This window comes from Toxorhynchites rutilus, chromosome 3 (assembly GCF_029784135.1).
Source record: "Toxorhynchites rutilus septentrionalis strain SRP chromosome 3, ASM2978413v1, whole genome shotgun sequence".
In the NCBI taxonomy this organism is placed as follows: domain Eukaryota; kingdom Metazoa; phylum Arthropoda; class Insecta; order Diptera; family Culicidae; genus Toxorhynchites; species Toxorhynchites rutilus.
The window spans coordinates 87476035-87492311 of NC_073746.1; the positions used below are offsets into that span (position 1 = coordinate 87476035).

At 38.5% G+C, this 16277-nt stretch overlaps 2 protein-coding genes across 4 annotated transcripts in view; both read left to right on the top strand.

Annotated features, from left to right (window-relative positions):
• LOC129776821 (annulin-like) overlaps nucleotides 1-16277 on the top strand; it is a 59470-nt gene that overhangs the window by 32864 nt on the left and 10329 nt on the right. The window contains exon 1 of one of the 2 annotated variants that reach the window (XM_055782691.1): nucleotides 11267-11506. The exons of the other annotated variant lie outside the window; for it this stretch is intronic. Coding sequence (XP_055638666.1) covers nucleotides 11410-11506 — 97 coding nt within the window. The 5' untranslated portion in view covers nucleotides 11267-11409. Of the gene's footprint in view, nucleotides 1-11266; nucleotides 11507-16277 lie in introns of those variants that run through there. 2 annotated transcript variants of the gene reach the window in all.
• LOC129776823 (annulin-like) lies at nucleotides 7602-10818 on the top strand. Of its 2 annotated transcripts, XM_055782693.1 has the most exons (6): nucleotides 7602-7896; nucleotides 7949-8034; nucleotides 8123-8375; nucleotides 8440-8976; nucleotides 9040-9423; nucleotides 9485-10818. In XM_055782693.1, exons 3-6 carry the CDS (start codon nucleotides 8333-8335, stop codon nucleotides 10765-10767), a joined length of 2247 nt encoding a protein of 748 aa, XP_055638668.1. In that variant the 5' UTR covers nucleotides 7602-7896; nucleotides 7949-8034; nucleotides 8123-8332; the 3' UTR covers nucleotides 10768-10818. The 2 variants fall into 2 exon arrangements, with proteins under 2 accessions (XP_055638668.1, XP_055638669.1); XM_055782694.1 differs by lacking the exon at nucleotides 7949-8034.

Below are 16277 nucleotides of genomic sequence, written 5' to 3' on the forward strand. Positions count from 1 at the left end.
ACCAAGTTCGAGACCAATTCTCAAACATAAACCCACAGCGAAATAACAACAACAACAATAGGCGGAATACAAATTTTAACCGCCCTCAGCAATACATCCGCCTAACGGGAAACGAGTCACAACCGACGGATGCCCTCCAGTCCGAACCGGCATTGACATTGGAGGAAAACAAACATTACGGAAACCAACATTAAATATTTTTAAATGCGATGTGAATTGTTCAATGTTCGTTACACTATACTTACAAATGTCAAGCAAACCATGTATATTAATAATTGATACAGGCGCTGACATCTCAATAGTAAAAGAAGAAAAAATTAACGGAAAACAATTAATACACCCCGGAAATAGATGCATTATTAATGGAGTTACGGAGGGAAAGACCGAATCCATAGCGAGCACAAATACAAATATCATTTTTGACGATATCCAAATTCCACACCAATTTCAAATCGTCAACAACAAGTTTCCTATAATTGCAGATGGCATTTTAGGCAGAGATTTCCTCACCAAATATGAATGTAACCTATGCCTCAAAACATGGCTAATGACCTTCAACTATGAAAACACCAAAATTGAAATTCCGATTCAAGATAGCTGGGAAAACAATTACATTATTCCCCCTAGATGCCAAATTATAAAACACTTCCCGTCACTCAACCTAAACGATGATGCCCTTGTGATCGCACAAGAAATCAAACCAGGCATTTTTTGCGCAAACACAATAATAAACCCAAACTCACAATTCATTACAATAATTAACACAAATACCACACCAACATCACAAAGAATACACCATAAATCACATTACAACGGAATTAGGAGAAAACCCAAAAGGTAGACACGAGAAACTGATTAAGGAACTCAATTTGAATCATACACCCCAACATGCCCAGGAGAAATTAACAGAATTATGCACTAAATACAACGACATTTTTGCACTAGAAGACGACATATTGACAACCAACAACTTCTACAAGCAAACCATTCACCTTCAAGACAAGACACCCGTTTACATAAAGAATTATCGAACCCCGGAAGCACAAATTTCAGAAATAAATAACCAAATCAGCCACATGCTAAATAACAAAATAATCCAAAATTCCACCTCACCATACAATTCTCCCATCCTCTTAGTCCCAAAGAAATCAAATACTCAAGATAAAAAATGGCGATTAGTGGTTGACTTTCGACAACTAAATAAAAAGATAACCCCAGATAAATTCCCCCTACCAAGAATCGACGAAATCCTCGATCATTTGGGCAGAGCCAAATATTTTACAACCCTAGACTTAATGTCAGGTTTCCACCAAATCGAACTTGACGAAAAATCAAAAAAGTACACAGCATTTTCGACCTCTAACGGCCACTACGAATTCAATAGGTTACCATTCGGTCTAAATATATCACCAAATAGCTTTCAGAGAATGATGTCCATAGCACTTAGCGGACTCCCACCTGAATGTGCATTCCTTTACATCGACGACATCATCGTCGTCGGCTGCTCAATAAACCATCACCTTATTAACTTGGAAAACGTTTTCAAACAATTACAAAACTACAACTTAAAATTAAATCCCAAAAAATGCTCCTTCTTCAGACCAGACGTAACATATCTAGGTCACAACATTTCAGCGGCAGGTATACAGCCCGACCAATCTAAGTTTTCAGCGGTAACAAACTACCCCACACCATCATCAGCAGATGAAGTGAGGCGTTTTGTTGCCTTTTGCAACTATTACCGGAGGTTCATACAAAATTTCGCAGAAATAGCGTACCCATTAAACAAATTGCTCAGAAAAAACGCAAAATTTGATTGGTCTCCCGAATGCCAAAATGCATTCAATAAATTGAAAAACGAACTTATCTCACCAAAAGTTCTCAAATTCCCCGATTTCACACAAGAATTCACCCTAATAACCGATGCTTCAAAAATAGCATGCGGCGCCGTCTTAGCCCAAGAAAACGACGGTATAGAACTACCCATTGCATACGCAAGCAAAGCCTTCACAAAAGGTGAAGCCAATAAATCGACAATTGAACAGGAATTGACAGCAATTCACTGGGCAATTACGTACTTTAGACCATACCTCTACGGGAGGAAATTCACAGTAAAAACGGATCACAGACCGTTAGTATATTTATTTTCAATGAAAGATCCCTCATCAAAACTCACAAGAATGAGGTTGGATCTTGAAGAATTCCATTTTGATGTAAAATACGTTCAAGGTAAGCTAAATGTGACTGCAGATGCGCTATCACGAATAGCAATTAATTCCGAGGCACTTAAAACTATAAAAGTCCTGGGTATACAAACCAGAGCAATGACTAGAAAACTAAACGAAACGAATAACGACACAGAAATTACAGACAATAATTCAAACCCCGACGATACTGAGTCTGATCAGCTCAGAGCGTACGAGGCTATTGAACCCCGAGAATGGCAAAACCTACCTAAACTTCTATGCGGACGCGCATTAGAAATGAATAAAGAAACAAACGCTAGCGGAAACAAAAATTTGAAATGCGCAATAATGAATAAAAAAAGAACCGAAGAAAAGTCGTCGACAATAATTGAAAATGCAAGCAACACAAAAGAATCCCTGGGAAAACTAGTAAAGAAAGTTGAAAATATGGCCAAAAACTTGAAAATTAGCATGATAGCTCTAGCGTTATCAAGCGTAATTTTCCAAATATGCAGCGTGCAAACCTTTAAGAAGATTTGTAATGACACGCTCAAAGACTTGCAAATAGTGCTCTACACACCCAAGCGTGTGATAGAAAGCCAAAACGAAAGGTTCGAAATTATAAAAAACAATCACGATACACCCACTGGTGGACATACAGGAGTCACCAGACTATACAAAAAGTTAAGCAGACTCTATTCTTGGAGTGGCATGAAAAAAGATATCAGTAGCTACATCAAGAAGTGCATAAAATGCCAGCAAAATAAACACACAATACGAACAAACGAAAATTTCGTCGAAATTAAAACACCCCAAAAAGCATTCGACTGCGTATCGATTGACACAATTGGACCATTTAACAGATCCAATAATGGAAACCGATACGCACTGACCATTCAATGCAACTTAACAAAATACATCATTATTAAACCCACAATAGACAAACAAGCATCCACCATAGCCAAAGCCTTCATAGAAAACTTAATTCTGGTCTATGGAATTCCAAAACTCATCCAAACAGACCAAGGAACTGAATATAAGAACGAGTTATTCGAAAACATAGCTTCATTACTGAAGTTTAAACAAAATTTTTCCACTCCATATCACCCTCAATCAATAGGAAGCCTGGAAAGGAACCATCGTTGTCTTAACGAGTACGTAAGGCAATTCGTCAACCAAGCACAGAGTGACTGGGATGAATGGTTGCCTTACTACACATTCTGCTACAACACAACACCACACACAGATTTCTCATACACTCCATTCGAGTTAGTTTTTGGAACGAATGCTAAATTACCACAAAACCTCACAACAAGCACATATGTAGAACCAATTTACAACATGGATTTATATTACAAAGAACTCAAATATAAACTACAAATAGCATCAAATACCGCTAGGGAAATAATTGATAAGGTAAGAAAAGCCAGAAATGAGACACAGAAAACCATGGCTAGACCATCAAAAGTAGCCATTAATGATCTAGTATTTCTATCAAACGAAAACAGATCCAAATTAGACAAAGTATACGTAGGACCATATATAATAATTGACATTAAACACCCTAACGTAACAATAAGAGATGATCAAACCAATAAAGTCCAGACTGTACATAAAAACAGAATAATACCATATGAGCAACCCCACCCTAAGGGGAAAGGGATACCTAGTTAGCAGTTAATCCTTCCGACAGTTATTATCAAATGTAAAATGTATATATTAAACAAATATTAAAAATAAATATATTTATAAGCAAATAGAACACCCAACGAAGACAATCCGTATAATCATATTATAAGGATAATCTTTATAAACAAACTTAATTTTTACCTGAATACACGAAAAATGTACATATCACAAACATTGAATAAACACTAAAATTGTAAGGTCAGACGAATCTTTCCACCTAATTTAACTTGAATGACTTCTCAATGTTACGTCATTCTCCGAAAGGGGAAAGGTGTAATATGATCACGCTTAAACCCAACTCATCAATATTCAAGACCTCTAAGGCAATAAACCACCCCCGAGGGCGCTGGACGATATAAACATAAAATGTGATACGATACCCGAGCCAGCAATCTGGCCCAAGGGTTCGTTTACTATTTATGATTGTATAACTCGACGCGCACCAAGGGCAGCGGCGAGTTTGTCTTCCTTCCGCCCCGCTGCGAGTTTAGCTAGCAGCAGAAATTTAACCAAACATGTGGCGCGCATCCGGCACACATGTTTCAGCACTTTCTTTTCCTATTTACTTTGACCCACAAAGAAGTGCTTTCTCTCTCTCTCCGAAGAACGCGTCTGACCAAGGCCATCACAGCCCACTCTAACTGCTGGTGCGATGCTCCGCCCAGCATAATTTGTAAATATTCTGTGTAGAGTTTAAGCCTATTTTTGTAAACTAGTATTTAAGCCCCGAGAGTCTTTTCTTTGAATATAGATGTCAGTTGACAGTACACAGTAGAGAGGCGACGCTTGTACGAATAAGCGTTTGTGTTTATTAATTTACCAAATCCGAAAGTCTACGCCACTGAATGGCGTAAGATCCTTCATCACGTTTACAACTGTCATGAGTTTAATAATCAATATCTCGCATACTTTTGTACTCAGCTCTGTCTTACTCGTTTGAATAGTGAGAAGTATTTAGTATAGGTCAACGTTAGAATCATTGTTTAAGAACCGTTTCTACAATTTTGATGAATAATAATATCTTCTATATCTCAGAATAAACCCGAATTTACTCATCTCATGATCAGTATAATCTGAGCTACTTCCATATGGGATTATGAAGTTTAATCCTCTCATCCTTCCTATTCTCGTATAATTTGATATACGGGACATGAGATTTGATATAATTATTTAAACAGAATCTGGTCAGCCAAAAGTAGGAACTGATTCAGATTTTCTTTAGACGGACATCAAAATTATGAAAAAAAAAACTAGAGAATAAGTTAAAAATTATTAATTTAAAAGCTTTATTTGAATCTAAATATTCTTTCATTCAAAATATGTCTTCAAAACAATATCGTTGAAAATATTTATTACGTAAAAACAAAAGATCAATGGCCTTATTCGATGTAGCTATCGTCCTGATTCGGGCCTTGTCCACCAATTGCGAATGTTTGAGTTACAAAAACCAGCTCTGCAATGTTGGAAAAATATGACAGTTATTATTTTATATTCAAAATATCAACAAATCAATATTATACATATTCAATCATAATGATCGTTCTGGGCCAGTGGCCTCCATTGCCATTTTATGGGGTTGCAACTCTCTGTTAGTCTAATCCTTAAAATAGAAACAAAAAATTTCTATTCATTTAGGACAATCGGTCTACGGGAGCCACATTTTTACATCCCAAAGCGCATTTATCGAATCCAAATAAACAAATTACGTCCTCTGGATACGTCAGGATTTCTAAAAATGCCACCAAGCGGGTGAATTGCTGTTTGTTTATCTTTTCTTTCTTGAAAAGCAAGACAAGATTCAAAATGTTAGCAAAAAAGCCAAATAAATCCGAAATTAAACTTACTCCATTCCTCGCGACTAGCTTTCACTATCTAAAACACAAGTGACAAATATACTTGTTTTTCCCCGAGACGTGACAGCATCGTGGTATTCATTAAAACACCGAGTTCATCAAAGTTCTCTTCCGGATTCTACATACACGGTGGCAGCCGTAATAACGTTGTATACAATTAACTTCGTTTTCACCGTGAAGTGACGTTCGTGATCAGACCCTCTATGAACTATTTTGAGTAAGTTTTTTTGCTATGAACATTGTACCAGTCGTGGATGGATTGGATGATCAATTGGTCGGAACATCAGAATTGTTTGGAGGACCTAGAACATCTAGTATTTATATACATTGAAAGACAGTGTAGAACGATGCTTCTTGGGTAGGTTATCAAATAAGATGAAAATTGAGTGATACACTTTGAAGTAGTTTAATAAGTTTCTTGCATTCTGGAAAGCTCTTCGTTTTGGCATTTTCGAACAAACACCGAAGAATTGAATGAAATGGGAAGAACCCAATTACAACCTCGCCTGTCGCAAAAGTCCATAAGGTATATGGAACACGACTGAAAAACGGTATATTTTAACCGCACTCACTGCACTCTAACCGTATTATATTTGGAAGTGTAAGCAACACTGAGTTGGCTGTGTAAGAAACGAGAAATCGATCCAAGGTTGAACGATAAATGTCAAAAAAGTAAATTGCTCAAGGGATAAAGAGGTGGAGGAAGAGATAATATTTTTCATTGTAAATTTATTTTACATAAAATGGGTAAAACTAGAGCACACATATAAAAACTGGATAAAACTGAACTATATTAGAAAAAAACTGGAATATTTTAATATTTTAGGGTTCATCTGGATATTTTTTCGCGTTGATTTCATTGTGCTTCGTGTGTTCGTGACGGCTTCGTGCACCCGATGGGGCTTGCACATTACATAACGACCCGAATATGCCACCTGGTGCAGGCCGATCGGCATCATTCGGCATAATGTGGACGCGCCCTAACACGTGTTTGTGGCCCCTAGGAAAAAAAGGTTCAGTACCGCTGCCCTAGAGTAACATCGCGCACATAATCTTCCTAATTATTGAGGCTCGCTTGGGGGTTTGCGTGCTATTCAGATGTTTTATGGCTTCAAAAAGTGGGTTCTAAACTTATGAAATTAGAATGAGAAAATTTTTATTTCGAATTTTAATCGGTGGCATATCATCGTAGTTAGTCCAGATCTGCACTGCATATAGGGGAACTGGGGGAAATGTGGTCACCCTAAGGAACACATACCACTAAAATTTCCGTTCTTCGAAGAATATTGTAGCTCAACTTATTGTAGTTCAAGATAGTAAGCAGTTTTTATTATGAAAATTAAAAATGGTACACTTTCCATTTTAAGAAAAATAGTTGAAAAATCATACCTTTTTTTAGTGAGGAGGTAAAGTGGTCACTTATGGGGGGCACACTGTAGCTCCACTGTAGTACAGGGTGATTCAAAAGTCATGAAATTCTTCAAACATAAGATGACTATCAATACGGTGCCAATAGTCAATAGTTATACTACCAAACAAGGAGGTGACCACATTACCCCCACTACCCCTAGTTAGAATAGAGTCTGGTTGTATAATCTGCGTATACGCCGGTTCGTTATTGCCAAGTAATTGCAGGTTGCGGAAAATTTTGAGTAAAATTGGCAGTCTTTGCATTAATAAAAAAGAGTCGCCTCCCTACTTAACATTAGTTTTGCTTCTCTAATTTTGAACGCCACTATTTCTCAATACTTCTTCAGTTTATCGAGTCAATCCGATGTTCTTTCGTTTCATCCGTTATGATTTATTCTCTCCTCTGCAGAGACGTCTCTTCGGAGACCATCTCATCGGCAATTAAAATGATTGCAAAAAGGATCGATCCATATTGAGGGATGAACTCATATACCAATCATTCGGAAATAGTTCATCAGGAGGAACGAGGGCTGAGTTAAAACACAATCAACTTAGCCACAAACACACTTTAGACCACCACTCCGCAAGCCTATATCGGAGTATCACTTTAAATAAGTGAACAGTGGTCATATCAGTCGGTGACGTAATGTTTGCTTGGTACGCGAGAAATAGATCGCCATTCGGTCACCCGAGGCACAATTCAAATTTGCCATAGAACAAAACGCTGTCAAGCCAAATACATCGTCTGGCAACTATGAGTAGGTGATATGCATTTTGTAGATTCGATATTTAATATGATGTGATTCGCAGCTGATCGAAGGATCATTTTTGCAACATGTGATGGAGATATATTTTACGGATCGTTAGTATAGCACATTCATCATTTCGTTAGCTTGGTATGCTCTTAACACATTTATTTAGAGTAGTAAATCACAAGTAAACATATATATCATCAGCATTAAATTTTCAATATATCGTCTGAAGGAATAGCTGTGGATGACTAAACCAGCAAGGTTTGAACTCGTTGTACCGCCAGCAGCCGGGAGCGTCGTGTATAAAATCTAAATTTCGCCGGGTCCATATTCTCAGTACATCCAAGTGATTTGTTGCTGATTGACGTCTTTTTTCTCTACCGGGTAAATAAAACGATTATTCATCAAACGTATAGTGTATAACGTTTGAACACACAAAAAAATGTTCAATTTGTCCCCTTTGATGATTTGGTCACCTCCAAGTGGTTAGTGTACAATGTGTTTGCAATTCCACGAATGGAATGGTTATTTCATTTCTGGATTTTATAGAACCCGATCCGGCAGAAGATGTGGAAGAAGCTCTCGCGGTAGATTTTGTGGACCCATGCATCGAAAGGAACGGAGAATCGCATCATACCGGCAAGTTTGAGCTTATGAATCGTCGTATAATCGATGGCAGCCAATCAGTGTTAGTGGTTAGACGCGGTCAACCGTTTGAATTGAAGGTGCACTGTAAGAGACCACTCGACGAAGAACGTGATGTGATCTCGTTGATGCTGGCTGTTCAACCTATGCAAGGGGAAAGGGTTAGCCATGGTCATGGAACTGTGATTTATTTGCCACTGTTGAAAGCCGAAGAAGACGCGAACGAGGATGAATTTGGATGGAAGGCTGTTTTGACCAAAGTGGTAGACAATGTGTTAACCCTGAACATCACAACGTCAGTTCATGCTTCTATTTCCCGCTGGGAGATCTCAATCGATACTAAGCTGGTTGGAAATGACCAGAGCATGAAGTTCATTTCGCCAATTCCGTTCTACCTTTTGTTCAATCCTTGGTGCGAAAAAGATCCTGTTTTTTTGGATGGTTAGTTGCAATACTTCAATTTGTGGATGTTTCTAAGGCTTTACCATATATGAATTTCCACAGATGAACAACTTCGCGAAGAATACGTTCTCAGTGATACAACGCTAGTATGGCGTGGCTGCGATCGTAGTTTTCATCCAACAATTTGGAAGTTGGGCCAGTACGAACGAGACATTCTGGACTGTGGACTACTGCTGCTATCCAGCGTGGGACGAGTGAGTGCTACCTATCGTGGGAACCCGGTTCGGGTTGCGCGAGCTCTATCAGCGGCCATCAACAGCAATGATGATAATGGAGCATTGGTTGGGTATTGGGGAACGGATTTTTCAGACGGAACCGCCCCGACAGCATGGGTTGGATCGGTGGATATTCTTCAACAGTACTATCGCACAAGAAGATCCGTCAGATATGGTCAGTGTTGGGTGTTTTCCGGAGTGTTGGCCACGGGTGAGATGATGAAATTTATTCTGATTTTGAGTTTTACTATTCAAACATAATTCGGTTGCAGTTGCTCGAGCATTTGGAATCCCTTGTCGTGTGGTTTCGAACTTCAACTCGGCTCACGATTCCGAAGCCTCGTTGACGATTGATTACTACTTTGGAGAGAACGATAACCATTTGAGAGAGTTCAGCTCAGATTCCACGTGGAACTTTCATGTGTGGAATGAGTTGTGGATGCGAAGGGCAGACCTGGGGGCGTCAGCCGAAGAATTGTACGATGGTTGGCAAGCGGTCGATGCAACACCACAGGAACTTTCGGATGGAATGTACAAATTGGGACCGGCTCCAGTGAAGGCGGTGAAACGTGGAGAGATCAATGTGTTGTATGATTGTGATTTCGTGTTTGCCGAAGTCAACGCCGATGAAATTTATTGGCGCTATCGAGGGTCAGGCCGGGCCCTGAAACTTATTCGGAAGGATCCTTTAAGAATTGGTAAATTTATCAGCACGAAAGCTGTCGGTGCATGGGAGCGAGAGGATATAACTGAATCGTACAAATTTGGTGAGAGGTCTTGTGACGAACGGATAACGATGATGAAGGCCCTGAAACAAACCAACAATCCGTTTGCAAGACTTTACGCTAACGACGAATTTCACGATGTTGATTTCGAGGTTGAAATTAGAAACGATGTAAAAATTGGAGAACCTTTTACGATCTTATTGAAAATGAACAATCATTCCGATGAAAACACGCATCCCATTGAGGGAATCGTTCACGTGGACACTATCCTATATACCGGAAAATTTAGAAAACCTCTGAAAGCAATGCCGTTCAACACTGTCCTCGATCCAAACTCATCCGGCGTTCAAGAATTGCACGTAGAGTTTGATGAGTACTTCAGCAACGTTCTCGATCAAGCATACTTCAAGATCATTTGCTCGGCCAGCGTGGAGGGAACCAATTACGAGTACTTCGCCCAGGAAGACTATCGGTTGAGGAAGCCCGACATCAAAATTGCCCTGGACAATGAGCCAATTTGCAAAAGACCACTTTATGTGACAGCCACCCTCAGTAATCCTATGCCCATTCCACTGACGAACGGGGTGTTCAGATTCGAGTGTTCGGGTGCCTGGCAGCCGATAGAGGTTCCCTGTAGCTACATAGAAGCGAATGGCGCAACCGATGTTCGCTTCCGAATCATGTTGTATTTTGAAGGAAATGCTCAGATAGCAGCCAAATTCAACGCTGCCGAACTAAATGACGTAGACGGGTTTCTAGCGTTCGAAGTGAGTAAGAATGACGAGAACAGTTTGGGTGGTTCCCTGAAGGATATGCTGGTGTTCGCGTAATTTTCTTCCAACTATAACTTTCTTAATGACTCAATAAACGGATCAGTATGATATCACAAATTTCTCGTTAGTGAATCGTTGAAATAATTCAACAATTGATAACAATTGACATGATGTAGGAATTAGTCTGCATACGGAGATGATGACATGAATCATTCCCCGCGTAACGTGAGGATGGCTTATGACGAATTGACATGTGCTGCTGGTCTTTCCACTTTCGCGCTCGAAATTCCGCGTATTTTGTGTTGAGAACTTTCCTTGTAATCAGTTAGAACGTGAGAGAAAACACTTTTCTCGTGCCTTTCGTAGGTGGGTTCATTGAGCATGAACCCGCTCTTTCACTATACTAGTTATATCCCGTTCATGTATACGAATCGATGTTTTGTTTATTAGCCGGGGGTGCGAGGGGCACCGATTTGATTCATGAATGCACCTCGTCGTGTGAAGTTCTCTTTGGAAACGCACGTATGGAGATCGAGTATAAGAAAATCTGCCGTGCCCAGCATCACCACCAGTTGATGTTCTCGTCGCGTGCGGGCTGGTTGAAAAGTTACGATCGATCTTCGCCGGGACTTGAATAGGTGTAGATTTAAAATTTATTGCTTCCCGACGTCGGTGGTTTTTAAGTAGGAGCAGCTCGAAATGAGCTATCTGTACGATTATATGGAACGACTGCTGCCGACATCCTGGAGACGGAAGCGGATTCGAAAGCCAATGCTGCTATGGTCACCACAAGAATGTAATTGTTTAGTTTATTGTTGTTTCGTAACTGTAATATTGAATACTAATTCCCGGGTCAAGTGTGATTGCATCATGTGTTAAATATTTCCTAATGGAGTGCACTCTTTACGTTGTCTAGATGGAATGTTCGGAATTTGTCAGTGTCTTCAGTGGATGAATGAAAAGCAGATGAAAAACGTGTTGAACATATGATGAATGGCAAAACCGAAATCTGTGCAACAATGTAAATATTGCTGTCATCTTTATGCAAAGTGTTATTATATTGAGATGAGTGTGACATCTGTTTAACTCGGTGTTTGGATACCCTTTTATATGTTTATATTATTAGACAAACTGATTACACCAATGACAAACAGATATGAGTGAAGCTTTGAACTGTGTTCATGTTTTATTCATTTTATTCGTGCACCGTGGATCCCACTTTAAGTCAATCATTAAAGTACAATGGACCTGGCCTCTTCAATTTTTTCTAGTACAACAAAACATGGACATTTTTGGAAGGTCTTTTTGACTAGTTTGAATATTCTGTGACTTAAAATGATAATATATGAATGGGACAATAATTTCCGATGTAAATACTTATTCTGTCCTATTTTAATATTTGTTTTACCTATCTATTTTGAACCTATTGAATTTCCATTAAATTAAAAAACACTTTTACGGATTTTACGGTCTATATGTTAAAAAAATTTCGTGTATGCTTTGTATATTTCTATTATCTTGAATGTTTTTTTCAGAAATCGCTTTATTTATTTATTCATAACAATTTATTTTAGATTATTTCATTCAAATAACTATCGCTTCAAAAAATAATTGGAAAACTTACGTATGTATTAAAGTATGATAAGATAGTTCAATGAAACATTTTTTCCCTTATTCCTACGTTTATGAGGCCTTCTAGAAATGCTTCGATGCTCTGCCGGTCGGCCGATAAGAAGGTTTTCGGGCATTTTCATTTTAGAGTGGTCCGAGAAATCAGTTTTTTCCACTTTTCCCCAAAAATAACTTTTTTCTAAAGAATCATAACTTTAGAACCACTGAACCGATTTAGATGATCGACATATTAAATTGAAGCTAAGGCTCGAGAACTAATCAAGCAAATGAAGCCAAATTCGTCATCTGAGGGTTTTTGGGTACGAGAAATGTCTCCGAGAAATGCCTCCTCTGGGAGGCGGAAGGGGCCCAAAAAAATATTATACATATTTCAACCAACCATATTCCAAAGAAACATGACAATTTACTCGAGAAATAATCAAGCAAATAGAACGAAATTTGGCATGTGAAGGTTTTAGGGGACAATAAGTGTTTCTATGATGGTTCGACACTTCTCACCGCCTCTCTGAGGTGTGAAACACAAATTTCTGCATAACTCGAGAACTAATCAAGCAATTGAAGCCAAAGTTGGCATGTGAAGGTTTTTGGGCACGAGAAATGTTTCTTCGATGGTTTGAAATATCATCCTCCTCTGAACTTAATAAACAATCAAAACACGAATTGCATAACTCGATAATCAATAGAGCACATGGAACTAAAATTGGAATGTGATGATTTGAGAGTACAATAAATGTATTGTAAATCCTCTGGAAGGTAAAGGAGGGTTCCACAAAAATGTTACACATATTTTAACCAACCATATCAATAACTAACGAAAGTATTGATAACAAAACATCTATTTAGGGCGGGACGAAGTTTGCCGAGTCAGCTAGTTCAATATACAACTGAAAAATGGAAAAAATGAAAATTCTGCCGTCGCCACGGCCAAATTGGTCGAATTGCACTACGAACTGCTGCCCCATCCACCGTATTCTGCAGATTTGGCCCTTGCGATTTTTTTTGTTCCCAAATTTGAAAAAGTCACTCGTCGGGCAGAAATTTGAGAAAAAAAGAGAAAAATTTGAGTCGAATGAGGAGGCCTACTTGCAGACCTCGAGAAAACGTATTTTCCAGATGGATTGAAGAAATTGGAGCATCGCTGGGTCAAGTGTATCGAGCTAAAAGGAGACTATGTTGAGAAATAAATCGTCACTTTTCAAAATTATTGTTTTTTTTTGTAGGCTAAGTACTTATCGTTATCTTATCTTATGAAATTCGAAATGCGTCAAAATGACGCGTCCCGTAAACCTAGGGTTAAGGTCGTGATTCACGGAGAACGACTACGAAGTATGCAGTCATTTCAAGCCCAAGCTCATTTTGTTGTTTGGCATTTTTTCTGATAGTCACTGCTACCCAAGTTCAGACGAATTGAAAATAGACACCTAATGATGCCTTAGCATCTTTGAATGTAAGTCTCAACAAACCTTATGATTCCACACAACATTTTTCAATTTACGATTCCCGAATTTAGCACGTTGAGCTCCGAATTTTTCTTGCTGCTCTTTCCATTCAACCCGTCTTAAGAGCGTTTGTATAATATCAGTGTGGTCCCAGCTCCCAAAGATACTTATTGTATGAATATAAAATAGTCAGCAATTCAACGAGAGAGTAGTAACATTTTGTAGAACCGAAAACAAACCGTATATAAAAAACGGAAATTTTGTTTCGATGCCAAATTATTTAAAACGATCGTTTAAACTCTTCAACAGTTCCTCGCTTCCAATTGATAATCGATAAATGACCACAAGTCATAATAAAATGCCGTTGTAGTTACATGCGTGTTTCTTGTGTAACACACCACGTATTCTAAACTGAATTATTCGCACACTGAAAACATTGTACACTATACATCATTCCAACGTCCTAATGAACTAATAGTCTAGCCTAGAGTTATAAACATCGCCTCGGTCAATAATGACCCATAGGATTTAATATATCCATCAGGATCCAGTGATACTGGAATTAATCCATGGATTGTTGATGACTGTGGCTTGTTTCCTGTGTGATTACTATCGATGGCCATTATTATTATTCAACCAGGTTTGTTGGAACCTTTCATTTTCAAACTACCTGTGGTCCGAAGGAGTGGTTAGAAGGATTAATGCATATCTCAGAAAGTCTCGATGGGATCTACCTCTTTTAATCCCCGTCCAAACCAGAAAACATCTCGTATAAATCAACTCTTTCGACTTACCGTGATTAATTCGCTTCGTTGATTTCACGAAAATAATACGCATCTCACGAAATAATACGCAAACAAAATCGTAAATTGAGTAACGTAACGTGTTAAGGAAAAGTTGAAGTTTCCATGATGATATTTGTTTTATCTTTGATCTGAAATTGTAGGCCATATTCATGTTTCCTTATTCGTGTACCGGAATATCGAACATGTTATATCGAGGCTACAGGCATAAATACACCAGTAACAACTTAAACCTTGACATCTTGATAACCATGATCACCAAGAAAATAATCATAGAGACATTTCGGAAAAATCATAAATCAATAATTGCACACTTTGTGATATCCAGCAGTGAAACAGTTGACTAGCAAAATTTGATGAGAATGTGTGACCTATCGGTGACCTATAGTGATTGACTTAACAATCACTGATTCAATTCACTCGTCGTAAACTGACCACATCAATCTTCCCGCAACCATTTTCAGCACGGAGCAACAAAACGCCGTTAAAATGTGTATTCGATCAAGGTTCTCACCATTAAATTGCTACTTGTTGAGTTGCCATTTTCCTTAAATAAAAACTCCATAATTTTAGAGCAAACAGTAGCACCCACACAAGCGGAAGCAACTGTTGCTTGTCGGCTTCATAATCATTCGCGGCACGTTTAGTGAAAAGCGCGCGTGATGCGAACAGCTCGGACAGGCACGAACCGAAAACAATCTGCAACTCCTACGACACGCTGCGGAAGCTGCTGCCCCGGTTCGCTATACGTTCCGAGTACTCTTGGTGTTGCTCATATTTCGGTCGATTAGAGAAACAAATCTGAAGTAAACGACCAAATGGCACACTCCGTGTTACGTTAAAAATGCGTTTTAGAAATTAGCATATGGTCAGATTAGCCTGGCGGACATCAATGCCAGACAATGATTGTTTGGAGCTAATTTTTGTTTGTATTATTGTGGTTTTTCAAGTGTATATCTGTTTATGAGAAACGCCTGCGAACGATCAAAAACCTATAATTAGGTAATTACATCATGGACGGACTTGAATTAAAACAGACGATAGTGTTTGAGAAACACTAACCGTAGGTTGTTAATTGATCAGACTGCAGTTTACCCAACGTTAAATGAGGACGGTTTTTGAAATATTTATACAGGGTGGAACCGATTGAATACAGTCTTAATTTTGTCCGTTATATACACTCGTCAAAAAATAGAGGATCAGAGTGCGAAGATAATTTTTCAAGTGACTTTTGAAATGATGTAACTTCATGAAAAATCAACGCATGAAGATGGTGTATACGATATTTTAGATTGAACGAAATATTACCCTTTCGTCTTCGATGATGAATAATTCAAAGAATAATTATCGCACCACAAACCGAAAGGCACTTTTGAAAATTCCAATTGATTTCTGTACAAGGTTAATTTGCTGCTTTGACAAAAAAAATCTAATTTTTTGCATCGAATGAAATCGAAGGTTATACAAAAGTTAATCCTGAGGGTACCATCTTGTGCGTCTTCGTACGATTTAACGTAACGTTCGCATGCGTTTTTGGAAAACACTGGGCTAAAAATGCCTGCTAACATAAAAATATGATGTCCGCCAGGCTGATCTGACCACAATATTTTCAATGTTATTAAAAAAACAGTTATTGACCCTATTTCCTATTTTTTTTTGTGTTCCGTTTATTACGGATGGATCACGAAACGTG